The 14,805-nt window shown below is 35.6% G+C and overlaps 1 protein-coding gene across 1 annotated transcript in view; it reads right to left on the bottom strand.

Moving 5' to 3' along the window:
* CSMD1 (CUB and Sushi multiple domains 1) overlaps positions 1-14,805 on the bottom strand; it is a gene marked incomplete at both ends in the record, with an annotated part of 1,174,241 nt that overhangs the window by 587,241 nt on the left and 572,195 nt on the right. Inside the window, one exon of the mRNA XM_084285255.1 lies at positions 4,954-5,148. Coding sequence (XP_084141381.1) covers positions 4,954-5,148 — 195 coding nt within the window. The remainder of the gene's footprint in view (positions 1-4,953; positions 5,149-14,805) is intronic.

The following is a 14,805-nucleotide window of genomic DNA, read 5'->3' as shown; positions in this document are numbered from 1 at the left end:
AAACATACCATGAAGAATAAGGGTATTACCTTTTTTTTTTTTTTTTTTTTTTTTTTTAAGTATATAAATCATGTAGCTTTACTTAGCTCTGTTGTATTATCTTGTATGGATGCCATGAAATGAGTTTATGATGACTAGAAAGAACACCATCTGGAAAAACAAAAGCTATAACAAAAGGTGCTTTCATGGAAAAGACCAAGATCCTTAAAGAAACAAAAGAGGAACATTCCTTGCTTGAAGATACAGTGAATAGAAATGGCTACCCCATAGCATATGTTCCAGACTGATAAAATGAAATAAAATAACGAATGCTTAAAATCCATCATTAAATCCATATCCCACATGAACTCAAAAAGTCTTTTAAGGCAATGTCTCCACTCCACAGAAATCATTAACTGTTAAATAACTTTTGTGTTATGATTTGCATTTCTTGGCAGGAGGTACACAGGAGTCTCCATTTCATGCAAGTTCTACATAGGGTATAGGACCACACCCGAGCTTTTATTAACAGGACAAATTCATAGAAATACAAATCATAAGCAAAATGTCATTCCTGTTATTGACGTTTGTATGTATAGTGCCATCACATCTCATATACTTAATACTGCACCGCCAAAATGGTCAGTATCTGCAGAAACAGAACAAATATTTAGTACACTGATGACATCATGAAATTACAACATATATATTTTTCTGAAACCTGATTACTACCACTTTTTAGAAGGACAAAAATGCATCTAAGATCAGACAACTGACAGGTTAGACAGAATGTGTTTTCTTATGGTATTTAAAGAACTGGTTAAAAAATAAAACAAAACAAAAAAACTGTTGTGTACTACTTGAAATCAAATACAAGCAGCAGACATGACTCAAATCTCTGTTGGTTCTGTGGTTATTAACTCTTGTACTTTTTTTAGCAGTGAAATGTATAACATATTTATTTGCTGTGACAAATTATATTATAAAACCCTTCAGTCACAATAAACCTTCACAAATTATTACAGAAAACAACTACTATCCTTTGTAGTTGTCATCCATGAATGTATCAATAATACTGCCTAGGGAGAATTTGAGCAGCAAAGGGTGTCGATATGGCTCTGGGATTAGGGTGTACAGAAGCCAAGAGGGATAAGCCGATGCAGGAATGTCAGGTTCCTGCAGAACACTTGACCAAGCAGCTGATGCTGGGCAACAGAGCTTTGACTTATTTAACCATGGGATCCCCTTCAAGGAATAAGGGAGATGAAAGAGACAAAGGAAGGAGACAAAGAAAGTTTCTCTCTCTCCTCCTCAGAAAGCAACATGACTGGTCGTACTGGGTCTGGCTGGAATGTTAACTTTCCCGGCAGCAGCCCATACAGTGCCGTACTCTGTACTTGTAGCTGGAACAGCAGTGTTATCACACCAGTGTTGTGTCTACTGCTGAGCAGCAGTGGAACAGCATTGGGCCTTTCTCTAACCCTCCTAGGGGGTGGGCAAAAAAGTGAGGAGAGAAACATCACTAGGGCAGCTGACCTAAACCAATCAAAGGGATATTCCATACCATGTGGTGTCACACTCAGCAATAAAAGGTGGAAACAGGAAGAAGAGGGGAGGGGTGGGCTCTCGTTGAGAAGACGTCGGTCCTCCTCTCGAACACCGGCTGCGTGCGTTGAGGCCTTGCTTCAAGGACGTGGTCAATCATCGCTCATTTGTGGGAAGTAGAGAGTAATTTCTTTCCTCTGCACTTCCATATAGCTTTCATTTATTTTGTTTGTTTGTTTTCCTCCCTTTTTCCCCTTTCCCTTTTATTTCCCCTTAGTTAAATTGTTTAGTTCATGGTAGTCTTTTATTTAATTATTATAATTATTTCCCTTTAATTAAATTATCCTTATCTCAACCCGTGAGTTGTTCTTTGCTTTACTTCTCCCCCTCCTTATCTAAAGGAGGGGGAGTGAGAGAGCGGTTGTGGGGTTTAGCTGCCCAGCACGGTAAAACCACCACACTGGAAGCTCAGTTTAAGTGCCTGTACACAAAAAATGCCACATGGGAAGCACACCGGACAAACTAGAAGTGCACGTAAAGTCACAAAACTGAGGTATCATTGAGATTACAGAGACTTATTAGGATAGCTCATGTGACTGGAGTGCTCTGACAGATGGGCACAGGCTCATATAAAAAACAGAAAGAAAAGGAGAAGCTGTACCCTACATAAAACAGGACCTTTAATGAACAGAGGTCTGCTGTATGACAGACAACAATGGTGTTTTTTTCCTATGGACTAGAGTGAGAGAGAGAAGCCAAAAAGGAGATCATTGTGGTGAATGTCTGCTACAGACCACCTGATCAAGAAGAAGAGGTCAAGATCTTTAAATAAATAGAAGCTTCCCAATCACAAGTTCAGGTTCTCACTGGATACTTTAATCACCCCAGCATCTCTGTGGAGAGGAGCATAGCAGAGGGACAGCAATCCACCGGCTTTAAGTCCACTGAATATATATATATGTATATATATATATATATTAATGTATATATTAATGTAGGCACTGGACAAGGCAATTAGGTGTAGAAATAAAGAACCATTCAAAAAAAAAAAAAAAAAGTGATATTTAACACCAGCTGCAGTTCCCATAACCATGAGTTGAAGATCCTGAGAGATGTAAGGAAGGCAAGTAGTATAATAAACTCCTTGGAGTTCAGCAGAGCAGATTTCAACTTGTTTGTGAAGTGGTAGACAGGCTCTCATGGGATGATGCCTTGAAGAGCTAAGGGGCCCAGGAGAGCTTGTTTGACTTCAAGGGCAGCTTCCTCAAAGCTCAAGAGTGATCCATCTCTTTATGTACATAAATGAGTAGTCATAGCAGGAGGCGGCTAGGGTTGAACAGGGAATTCCTGACTGAAGTGCTTTAACTCAAATGCAAAACAGCAATGTACAAAAGGTGAAAGCAGGGACAATCTGCTCAAAAGGAATACAGAAGTATTGCTCAGGAACACAGGGATGAAAGGAGGAAGGCCGAAACTCAGATGGAGTTACACTGTTGAGGAACATGAAGAGCAGTCATTCTAGAAGCTACTCTACAGTTATATCAACAACAAAGGAAAAAGAAGGCCTTAGTGGCTTGCTGTTCATTGGGTTGGTGATCTTGTGACAAAGACATGGAAAAGTCCGAAGCAATGATATCTTTGCCTCTCGTAATTAGCAAAGGCTGTCTTCAGACATCCTAATTCTCAAAGAAATTAACTAGTTTTGGGGAGAAAAGTAGTACACACAGCATAGGAGGAACAATTTAGGGACTATACAAGTTAACAGGATATATGCAATTTCATGGTACTCAACAGTATGTATCCAGGGGTTCTTGGTGTGCCACAGTGTACAGCTGATCTTTAGCATCTTCGAAAGGTTGTGACAGTCAAGGGTGAATCTCAATGATGAGAGAAAAGATAAATTTTCATTTATCATTTTCAAAAAAAAAAGTCAAGAAGGATTCTGGCAACTGTATATCTGTCAAGTTCACCTCAGACCTCCAGAAGATTATGAAGAATGTTCTTTTGAAAATCATTCCCAAGCACATGAAGGACAAGAAGGTGAATAGGGACAGCTTTTGCCAATATAAATAACTCTTGGCCAACCTGATTGCCTTTTTTATGAAAGGATTTAGATTGGCTTTAACAAGATTTTCACAATACTGTTCCCTGCTATACACTTGTAGCCAAATTAAGAGCATATGGACTGGAAGTGAGTGAAAAACTGACAAGACCATGAGGCCCAGATGGCAGAGGCCAATTGTTCAGACTCAAGCTAATGGTCAGTTATTTGCAGACGGGATTCATACTGGAGCTAAATCTCTATAATATTCACTTATTATCTATATAATATCCACTGCATCTTGTATCTGGAATATAGGATTGAACACATCCTGACAAGGATTGCAGACAGACTTTGACAAGACAGAAGAAAGAGCAGACAGGAATCTCATTAAACTCAAAAGAGAAATGCAAAATCCTGCAACTTGAACAAGATCATGCCATGCAAAAATACTTGCTACCTGACAAACAACCTGATGGAACACAAACTGATTCAGCAGTACACAACTGCAGCAATGAAAACTAACCTCATAATGGGTTGCATAAGTAAGAGTATAGCCAGCAGCTAAAGAGAAATGATCAGCACATCTACTTGACACTAAGGGGGCCCCACCTGGAATACTGTGTCCAAGCTGGGAATCCCCAGTACAAAAAATCAGATTACAACAAGTCCAGAGAAAGGCCACTAAAATGGTTAAGATGCCTAAGAACATAATGTATGAGACTACAGAATGAGGGAAATGGACATTTCAGCCTACACAAGAGGACACTGTGAGATCTAACTGCAATGCTCAATATAGGGAAGAAGGAGCCATAATCTTCTCACAGGTCTAGAACAGGATAAATGGACATAATCTGTAAAAAGATAATTCCACTTGGATTTGCATATGAGGACAGTTAGGCACTGTAACAGGCTTCCAGAGAAGCTTTAGAATCTCTGTCCATGGAGATAAGTAATCTCTACTAGGGAAAGACCTGGACAACCTGACCTAACTTAGAAGTTTTCCCTACTTTGAGCAGGAGCTGGACTGGACAACCAGAGGTCTCCTCCAGCTTTTATCATTCAAAAATTCTCTGTCTGAAGATTTCAAGGTACTGCCTCCTGAAAGAAAATTTCCAAAAGCGGAAAATTACAAAAGCATTTGACAGATCCTGCTATAAAATTGCTATAGGTATCACGCATGTAAATGAAAAAGAAAAAAAAAATCAGTAGATAAAATCTGTTACTTCTGAATGTAGACTCTGGATAATCAGTGCTTCTGAATTGTGACTACAGTCTGGCAAAAAAATTAGAAAGTACATTGCGTTAAATAAAGAACCTAAAAATAAATTTATTTAATCTGTTCTTTTAATAGTGTGTTATTATTTTAAAGATGTCTTAATTTTTACCTCTGCAAAAAGGAACTGGAAAATCCCATGATGCTCCATTTCCAGGACTCACAATACATGTTAACATGGCATGGCCTTCTAGGATGTAACCAGAGATACAGCTATATCGGATTTTATCTCCAATGTTGAATCTTGTTCCATGAAGTACTCCTTTAGGTATTTCTCCTGGATTGCCACATGTGTGACTAGGTAATACTGTCAAAAGAAAGAAGGAAAAAAGTTTCAATTAAAATCTGCAGAAAAATAATAAATATTTGTCAAACCACGGTAATTTAGTAATTGTTACTGTTTAAAACAGTATTCCTAATACAAATAAAGTGAATTAGGCTATGGAATGTATTTTCACGAAAGTTTTTAGCTCATAACTTCACAAAAGTTTTTAGCTTCATCACTTTCAGAGTTAATTTCCAACAGCTTTTGATTCAATAATCCAGTGAAATTCTTTATAGATCTATTTTCTAACAACAAAATATCCCATGAACCTTTCTACTTCGCCCAAAATTCTGAAAGAGGTAAATTTATGTAATTCCTTTTTTTTTTTTCCCTATTCTTTCAAACATGTACAAATAACATCAGTAAGGATGCACGCAGACCTACTGACAGTGAAAGTCAGTAGATAGGCACAGTTTTCATTATAGCTGATAGAATAATAATTTAAAAGACTTCTGTAATTAATTGTTCTCTGACAGTAAATTAGAATCTAAAATATACTTTAAAACATTTGATTTTTTGTTTATTTTCAAATTACTACACATTTTAGAAAATAAATTCATATTTTTAATAGAAACAGAAAAGATTAAAAAAATGACTAAGCAATGACATTGGGCAGATACTGATGGACATAATTGATTTCCTTTTCCTTGCAGAAAGTTACTACAATTTGTAAGTATTATTTACATGGAAGAGATTATATTAACTAGTTATCTGTTTAAAGCTGATACACCTCCACCTAAGAACAGCATAACTGTTTGATGTGGGGAAGGAAAATGGAATTGTTCTGGATCTCATTGGAAAGTTACTGTTGGCATGCCAGTCCATTCATTGAAGCAGTACAAATTAATTAGTTTAATTTGCTTTAGAAGAGAACAAGTAAGTACAGGAAACTGAAATATGTCATGAACAGAGCACAAAAAGTACCGTCTTCTTCAAAGAAATGGTGGTCTGAAAAGCTCACTTGTAATTCAAGAATTGTTTCAGAAACCACATCTTTAATGAAAAAATTATTTTGCCCTGTACTTCTTTCTTTCCTTACTTTATCCACCTGCAGAATAACATAACTATACTAATCTCACTAACCTGCATGTTGAGAGGATTCCTTATTCAATACATGCACATCCTCAGTGTTGTAAAGCATTATATCAATACATCAATGCTAATTAAGCCCCATTATACCATGTAAGTTCAATTATTGCATGCACACCCTTAATTCATTCGTCAAACTGTTAGTCACACTGGCATTTAGATGATCATAATTACGCTTAAGTTAGAACCCACATTATATAGGAAAATTCCAAAAAGGTCCAAGAGTAGAGACCTTCCAAAAAAGATAAAGCTAAAAAAATTAAGACAGAAGTGTTACATCACACTTTTATGAGAAAAATCTCAAAATATTCTATAAATATTGACTACCTAACAAAAGCCATCTAATACTGTAATGAAAAATGGGTTAAGCAAATGTTCTACCAATGTTGAAGATTCAAGAAGTAAGATTTCTATGCGCTATGGGAACTACTTAAGGTTGAGAGAGTAACTACCAAAGCTAGAAAGAAACAATATGATATTCAACTTCTTTTCTGCTATTTCAGCAGCCTTAATAGAATAGCGTATTTATTTGGATTGTTTTCATCCACAGTGAATGGAGTCAATGTTTAACTTAAATATATAAGAATGCATACATATAAATATATAGAAATACATACATATAAATACACATAAAATTATTTACACTAAAGGAAGTGATTTTAACAAATTTGAATAATTGGAAGAGTACAGATGCTAACTTACATTCTAAAAAGTTATCAACAATGATCCATTACATGCTACAGCTATGTTTTACAGCACTATAAGCTCCCTCTCTCTGCAGTTTTTCCCCTTTTTGCTGCTTTAGACATGGTAGGTTAACAGAAGTACTTTTGCAAAACAAGTCAAACAATTCATTTTTTTTTACATGGTTTGGACCCTGGAGAATACCTACATCTGAAATGAGAACCTCTCTTTCCATTATATTTGAATCAAAACTATTATAAAACACTATACGATTAAGTAGTTCCATCTTGGCTTATGCAGCAAAATTTACAAAATCCAAACCTCAGCATTTATTTTTCTGAGTGGGTGTACTATCTGGAAAAACACATTATTCAAAGACTACGAGTTCTGATAAACTGCAGTCCCAAGGAAAAGGTATCAAAGCAAATCTACATCTTCCATATACATGACAACTGGCACTAGCTAACTTTTGGAATCATACTGTAGCAGATCAGTCTTCTGTCTTTGTAGAGGTCTCCTACAATATGAATTTTTCTCTGCATTTTCTGACCACATCTGTCAGGAACCCCCACATATAATGGAATTTGGCATCCTGAAACTGGCATGCATTTTACCACAACCTCCTAAGAAAGTAAAAGATGAGTGATCTGAGAATGACAGCCATGTTCAATAATACATGTAATAGTTCACAGGATTTCACACTTGTCAAGATCAAGCATTCAACTCCATTATTTATGTTCTTTTCTAAAAATTTCATTGAAGTACATTGAGGTAGCTGCACAATTCCCTCTGCATACACTTCACTGCTTCTAGTCTAGACCTAAGATGAATTATCCTTTGAAGGTTTGTAACAGTAACCAAAATAGTTTAATCTTTGGATTATGACAGTTCTAGCTGACCAAAGCTATCATATACGAAGATTATATATGTCCATCAGGCTTTAACTTCATTGCCAAGTTTTCAGGAAAAGACCCCTGTTTGTCTAGTATTACTGAAGTCTACTTGCAACTGGATTGAGAATCTGTGGTCACTTCCTGAAGGAAGTCAGCAGAATCACTAGTGTCACTGTGTCTTTCATTATCAATATGCTTGATTCATGAAATCATTTGTTATTTTTTGTACACTGAGAACAATTACATATTATATGGCACTGAAACCCTGAAGGCAATAGCTTTTTTTTACATTTATCCAATTTATTCTCACATGGTATGCTGTATCTCATTTTCCTTCAATCAAATCCTCAAATTGGAAGAGAAATCCTTGTGTTCAGAAAGGAACACAGTTAGCCTCAGAATTTTAAAAGCAAAAATATGTGGAATGGGATAGCCACAAAGATCCACCTCCTTAGATTTCTTCCTTGTGAGTCTATCTTCACCAGTCAGACAGATATAAGAATCTGTGTTGACTTCATTTTCTAGCACAGATCAATCTGGAACACTGTGCAGTAAGATTTATTCATGAAATTAAATCTAAAAGATAGTCCTTCCTCATACATTACGTATCCCTTCCTAGACAGTAGAAAGCTATTCCTGTGACCATTGGCTGCCACTAATTATGTTAAGCTTTCAATAGAACTGTCTGATCAAAATCTCTAATGTAATTTATCAACTAGATAAAAGGTTTAAAAGATTAAAGGTTTTAATCCATTATTTAAAGTAACTATGTACGTTACATATTTAGTCTTTTTAGAAAAGCATTCAAAAATGTATTTTATATAATAAAAGATAACATTAATATTCATTATCAGACATTGGCAAAAGTCCACATCAGGACTGTAAAATATAGCAGATAAATGGCGTAATTTTTGACAATATACAAATAATTAATTAAAAGTTGTTAAATAAACTTTGTTGAATATGAGTAGACATTCTTATAGGTGGCCTCTATCAGATTATTTATTTACACCTCTTTCCATATTCTTTCTGAAGCTAATCTGTATTCTTTTGCAACATAGGCCATTTGAAAGCATATTCACAGCATTTCAAACATAGTTATCCTTTGTGATCTCACTTAGCAAGAGGCTCCTTCATTTTGCTGGATATTAGATTTCATTATCCACCCATTTCTGATCACATAGACATTGTAACAGAGAAAGAAAGCCTAGAATTAGACAGCCATAGTTGATAATGGAAAAACAAAATATAAATGGTAGCTGTCACTTAATAAATTATTGAATGAGTATTTTATTCCATCCAAGTTTTCTCACTTACAGTCTTATAGCTTTATTATGCTCATTACACTTGAATGCACGAGTATTCAAACATGCAGTAAACAATGCCTATGTTTTCCCCATGTTTATTTCAAATCTGTCAGGACAACTACTGTCAATGTAACATCCTGTTTTGGTGGGATATTGTTTTCCTGTACTTTGGTTTAAAAGGTCAAATTAGAAATATATACTTTCTAACAGATTCTAAAAGTGTTGAGGTCTTCAGTAATCCAACTCCAGTGAATGTTTACAGGAATGAGACATCTAGATTGGAATCAGTTATATAAAACTATGAAAAATAACTTCCCAACCTTTGCTGAAAATACTAGACAGAAGCTCAATCAGACAATGTCTTCAGGAGAACATAATGGATTTTTATTTTTTTTTACAGATGTCACAATCATCAGCTATATTGCAAAGATTGCCCAGAGGCCCTAATAGCAAAAACCTCACACTGTTTATCTCACTTAGGAGATACTGCTTTTATCCTTCTGTGAATCATATGGTAAGATTTTACAGACCAATGATACATATGGTAGTCATAACTGGACAGCAACAATTCAGAAAGTAATTCAATTCAAACTAGCAAAAGGGAAGGGGAAAGAAAAAAGGAAGGAGCAATGCGAATGTTTTTCTTTCACTTATTTCTACAGCTTTACAAGACTTTTTAGGCATAAATGTTATTTGTTCTTTTTCCTGCTCTTCCTGTAAAGACAAGAAAAGTTTCCCAGGGTTGCACCTATGTTCAGCTAAATGTTATTGCAAATGTGTTTTTTCTGTTTGTTTGTTTTGTTTTGTTTGTGCTGTTTCATAGTCCCTCTAGTACAGTCCCCTAAATGTTTCATAACATTACAGTCTTATGCTGGGGACTGGGGAAAAACATACACTAAGGAAAAAAGCATAAGGTGGAAGACAGAGTCCTTACAGGCGGCAACTTTGGAATTGCAACATTGGGAGGAATTTCAGGAGGCGTATGGAGAAAATTAGGGATAAATAAAAATTCAGGGCTGATGAAAGGATGTTTTATTTGTGTGATGAGCAACACATGATATCCTGTCCACATGGTTAAAATACATGCTGGGCTTTGGTTTCATGCATAAACTAAATATATGCAAAGAACTGTACTTTCTAAGTCATAGAAGAAGAAAATTTCTGTGGAGAGCAGTAACTATGCTAAAAAAAATATAATGAAAAAAAAAAAACGCTAACAAATAGGAAAAAAAAAAAGCTAGATTTTCTTGCAAAAATGGAATTGAAACAAAAGTCTTTGTTCAAACTCAGAAAAGCAACCTAATATGAAAAAGGACCTATGGAAAAAAAATCAATCTATCAAACAAACAGTGCTGTACTGAATAAAACATGCACTGAAGTATATATATATATGTATAATGTATATGTATATGTCCCTATATATGCTTTTTCTGTTCTGGAAATAATAGAAAGTTCTTTTCCAAGTTGTAAGTAGTGAAATTTGCTTTAAAAAACTAATTTTTAAAAATTATAGAGAACTGTTCTTAGCCATTCTACTAGAAAATCAATACATTTGACTTTTTTTTTTTTTTAACTTCTAATGCCTTACATTACACTCCATTACAGTGCATTTTGACCTTTATTTTTAAAAAATATTCCAAATTTTGAATCAATTGAAAAGCATGTAATATTTCTTTGTCAATTTATTTTTTGTTCAAAATCTATGTACAATGAATAGTTAATTGATCTACCAATCTTTCGTATTAGTATGGAAAACTGTAAATGCATGTAGGTCATTTGTTACAGGATTGCAAAATGTACTGTCCCACCCTTTGCAAAATTCTCAGTTTTGTAGACCAACAAAGTCTCCAGACTTTTCCAATGATCTCCAGGACCTAGGATTACTTTAAGCTGATCTTATCAGTAAAACAGTTAGGACATATCTGCTATTTAGAGTAAGAAGTACCTTCATACCATCTGTCTTAGACACATCCTAAAGGTATTCTATAACTTTATGAAGTTGCCTGGGCAGGAACCTTTCATGTTTTTGGCTGGGACTGAGTTAATTTTCTTTGTAAAGGCTCACGCAATTTTGTGTTTTGATTTTTATTTATTTATTATTTTTTAAATAAAAACAATGGTGCTATCGCACCAATGCTTTTAGTTGTTGCAGAGCAGTGCTCACACAGAGCCAAGGACCTTTCTGCCCCTCGTGCTGCCCTGCCAGGGGACACAGCCAGCACAGCTGGCAAAGGCTGACCAAAGAGATATCCCATACCATACAGCATCATGTGGAACAGTAAAACTGGGGGGTGTTGGCTGGGGTACGCTGGTCACTGCTCAGGGACTGGCTGGGCATTGGTCGGCAGGTGGTGAGCAACTGCACTGTGCATCACAGAACTCTCAGTTAATTCTTCTACATTAAAATATGTTTTCCAGAATGTTTTCGCCTTTGCATTTTCCTAAGCACTTTCTTCTACTAAAACACTTTTTCAAAATTATACAGTATGCTCCTATGACATAACAACTTTATCCCAGACTGTTCACAGGCAATTTTATACTTACAAATGTAGGAAACTTCTAAAGAACGCACTACATGAAGAGTTGTTTTTTTTTCTGCATCTACTATGTCAACCTAAAAAACGTGGTATCAAAGACTTTTCACATAACTTGTTTCAGAATATAATACTGTTCTTTATTTGTTTTCTTAAACCATTTTCTTCATCTATTGACCTGCCAGCTATGAATTTGCTATGGGCTGAATCAGCTCCTGTTTCAGGAGCTATCAAAGGAACAACTGAACTCGATCTAAGAACGCCTTAGTGATGAAAACTTCATTTCTAAATAAAATCAAGATGAAAATGTATTTTAATCTGTTGTCTAGTGGTCATGTAATTTTTGTTCTAATAAAAATAGAAAATTACTTGGCTTCAAGGCTTAGTAACTACCAATATGTGATAAGGAAAAAGAGAAGTTTAATTTTATTAGAGCTGTGCCATTGCCATAGCAAAATCATCCTCCCCCTTACTTTCTGCCCTGAAGTTTCAGTTAATATTTAACCTGTTCCTAATACCTTTGATGGTTTGTAGTCTCCCTTTTGAAGTTCAACAATGAGGGAAAAAACAGTGAAACTATTTAGACTCTGTCAATAGGTATCTGTAGCACTTCTGCAGCAGCATAAATACCTGAGATTCATAATTATTATTCAGTATCTTCTTCTATGGTACTTCTTGACTATTTCGGATCACCCCTAATTCAGTCTTGAATCTTGAGTCTCAAGTAGTTGTACTATCTTACTGTAAATGGCAACCATTGAGGGTTTGCCTGCCATAAATCATTCATAATGTCTCAAAAGTTGGGAGCATATTCTTGCACAAACAGCACTTGCACAGAAATTGTATATGCTATAAATCTGACTCAGTATGGATGTTCTAGAGGAGCGGTATCCTGATTTTAGCTAGGATAAAGTCTTAAGACTGGAAGAGTTAGTGTTTGAATCATATCCTTCTTGCGGCCAAAGTAAACGTTCCAGTTGTTGGATTAATTTTTTGTTGGTTTGTTTTGTTGACAATGTTCACTTCCCTCTTACTCAGAGACTGAGTGTTTAGATATCATCCATTAATGGCTTTTCAATTAATAAATTAATAAATAAAGCATCTTGGCTGACATTTTTCATGCCAGTAACAGCCTGGGTCAATAGCATACAGTTGACTTATGCGAGTAGGTCAATTTCTGTCAGAACATTCTGAAAAGCACAGTTCTTTATCAGATTGTATTGACAAAAAAAAAAATAGTTGAAGGAGATATAGAAACAGTTGGAAAAAAATGTTATTTACTGATCCATTATGTAGAGTTATTCCATCCTTTAAGGGATGTGGTCTAATATTCAACACACAAAGCTTCATAGTTACTTGCTGAAAACAGAAGGACACCTCTATAGCATTACACAACGTAATGCTAAAAGCTAAGGTATGAAAAATTATTAACATTGCCTGTATTTGAGAGGTATTATATGGCATTATATAACTATGTATATCACATATGCAAGTTCACAGGGATTTCCTTTAAGTATTTAAGCATTATTCTACCAATTTAAAGTGTGTCTTTCTGTTTGTTTTGTTTGTTTGCTTTGCTTTTTGTTTTTCTTTTTAGTGTTCTAAGCAAGCCAGAACCTATTGGTGTACTTGAAGCCAGTGCAAACATAATTTTCAGATTATTTCTTCAGCAGTCATACCTCTGTTGTTATTTCCAAATATATTTCATATGTTATCGTATAACATAAGGGCTTACTTAACTTTTCCACAGGATACTACAGCTTGGTTTTACTTATTTTTGCTAACTAAAGCCCAGGTCACATACTAAGTCATTCATATGATCATTGTTGTTTTGATAAATTCATCTTGTCGTAGCCTTTTTTTTCTCATCTGTACCTCCATGGCAATATATAGCTTAGTCATCATAAAGAAATAAGCTAATCTAAGAATACAAATGTTACTGCTTTTACAAGTAATAGTGACTTCCATTGTCTCATAGGTGCTGAAATGAGGAAATGCTTTACAAAGTGTTTCTGTCCATCTTTGTTCACTTACTTCTCTTGGAATAGAGTATAGAATATAATTTGTAGGTACTAAACTTCTTTCTCTTATAGACATAAGACCATTTGCAAAATCTTTTTTTTTTTTTTTTTTTTTTTTTTCTGACTAACTTTGTAGTTCAACTCTTACAGAACTCTCAAGATGGTTAAGCTTTGACCAGCAAAAGTGATTCAATACTCAAGCCTTCTTCCATGATGACATGGTGACTTCCTTTCCTTCTATACTGATCATGTAGAATCTTTTTTTTTTTTTTTTTTTTTTGACTGTTTCAAACTCAGGATCTTTTCTGGATTTTATCTTCCAGTTCTAGAGTAGGCTGGAAGAGCCAACATGGAATCATTAACAGTGAATTATGCTTGACCAATCTGATTGCCTTCTGTGAAGAAATGGCTGGCTTAGAGGTCTAGCAAGGGGTAGTAGATGTTGTTTACCATGACTTCAGCAAAGCTGTTGACAAGGCTCTCCATAGCATCATTGTAATAGAACCAGTGGTGCATGAAATGGGTAAATGGACTGTAAGGCTGAGAGAAAATTGGCTGGACTGCAAGGTTCAGAGTGCTGTGACCGACACTAAAAAGCTCAACTGGCAGCTGGTTACTAGTTGATTCCTTGATGGTTGATACTATAGACAATATTCTTTAACACCTTTTACTTCTATTAGAGATAGACAGAACCCTCTACAATTTCAAGATGATACCGAACCGGTGAGTAGTAGCAGTAGCACTGCTACTACTAGCAGAGCTGCTATTCTCTAGGCTGTCAAGGTAACTCTGAAACATCCTAACACAACAACATGAAATTCAACAAAGGCAAATGCAAAGTTTTGCACCCCGGATAGTGTAACACATGTAAATGTACAGTGTGGCATCACCTAGCTGGGAAGCAGTTTGTCAGAAAGGGACCTGGCAGCAACGTACTTCCATACTTCAGCAGCAGAGACATAGAACTGAACCCCCAGCTGTAAAAGAGTAAAAGAGCAGTCAGCAGATTGAGGGAAATGATTCTCCCCCTCTATACTGCACTTGTGATACCATTGCTGGAGTACTGTGCCCAGTCTGGGGCTTTCCAGTACAAGGAGGACACTGACATCTC

This window comes from Netta rufina (assembly GCF_964035555.1).
Source record: "Netta rufina genome assembly, chromosome: 3".
Classification (NCBI taxonomy): Eukaryota; Metazoa; Chordata; class Aves; order Anseriformes; family Anatidae; genus Netta; species Netta rufina.
Note: the sequence above shows the minus strand (reverse complement) of the source record. Positions and strands in the feature narration are given on the sequence as shown.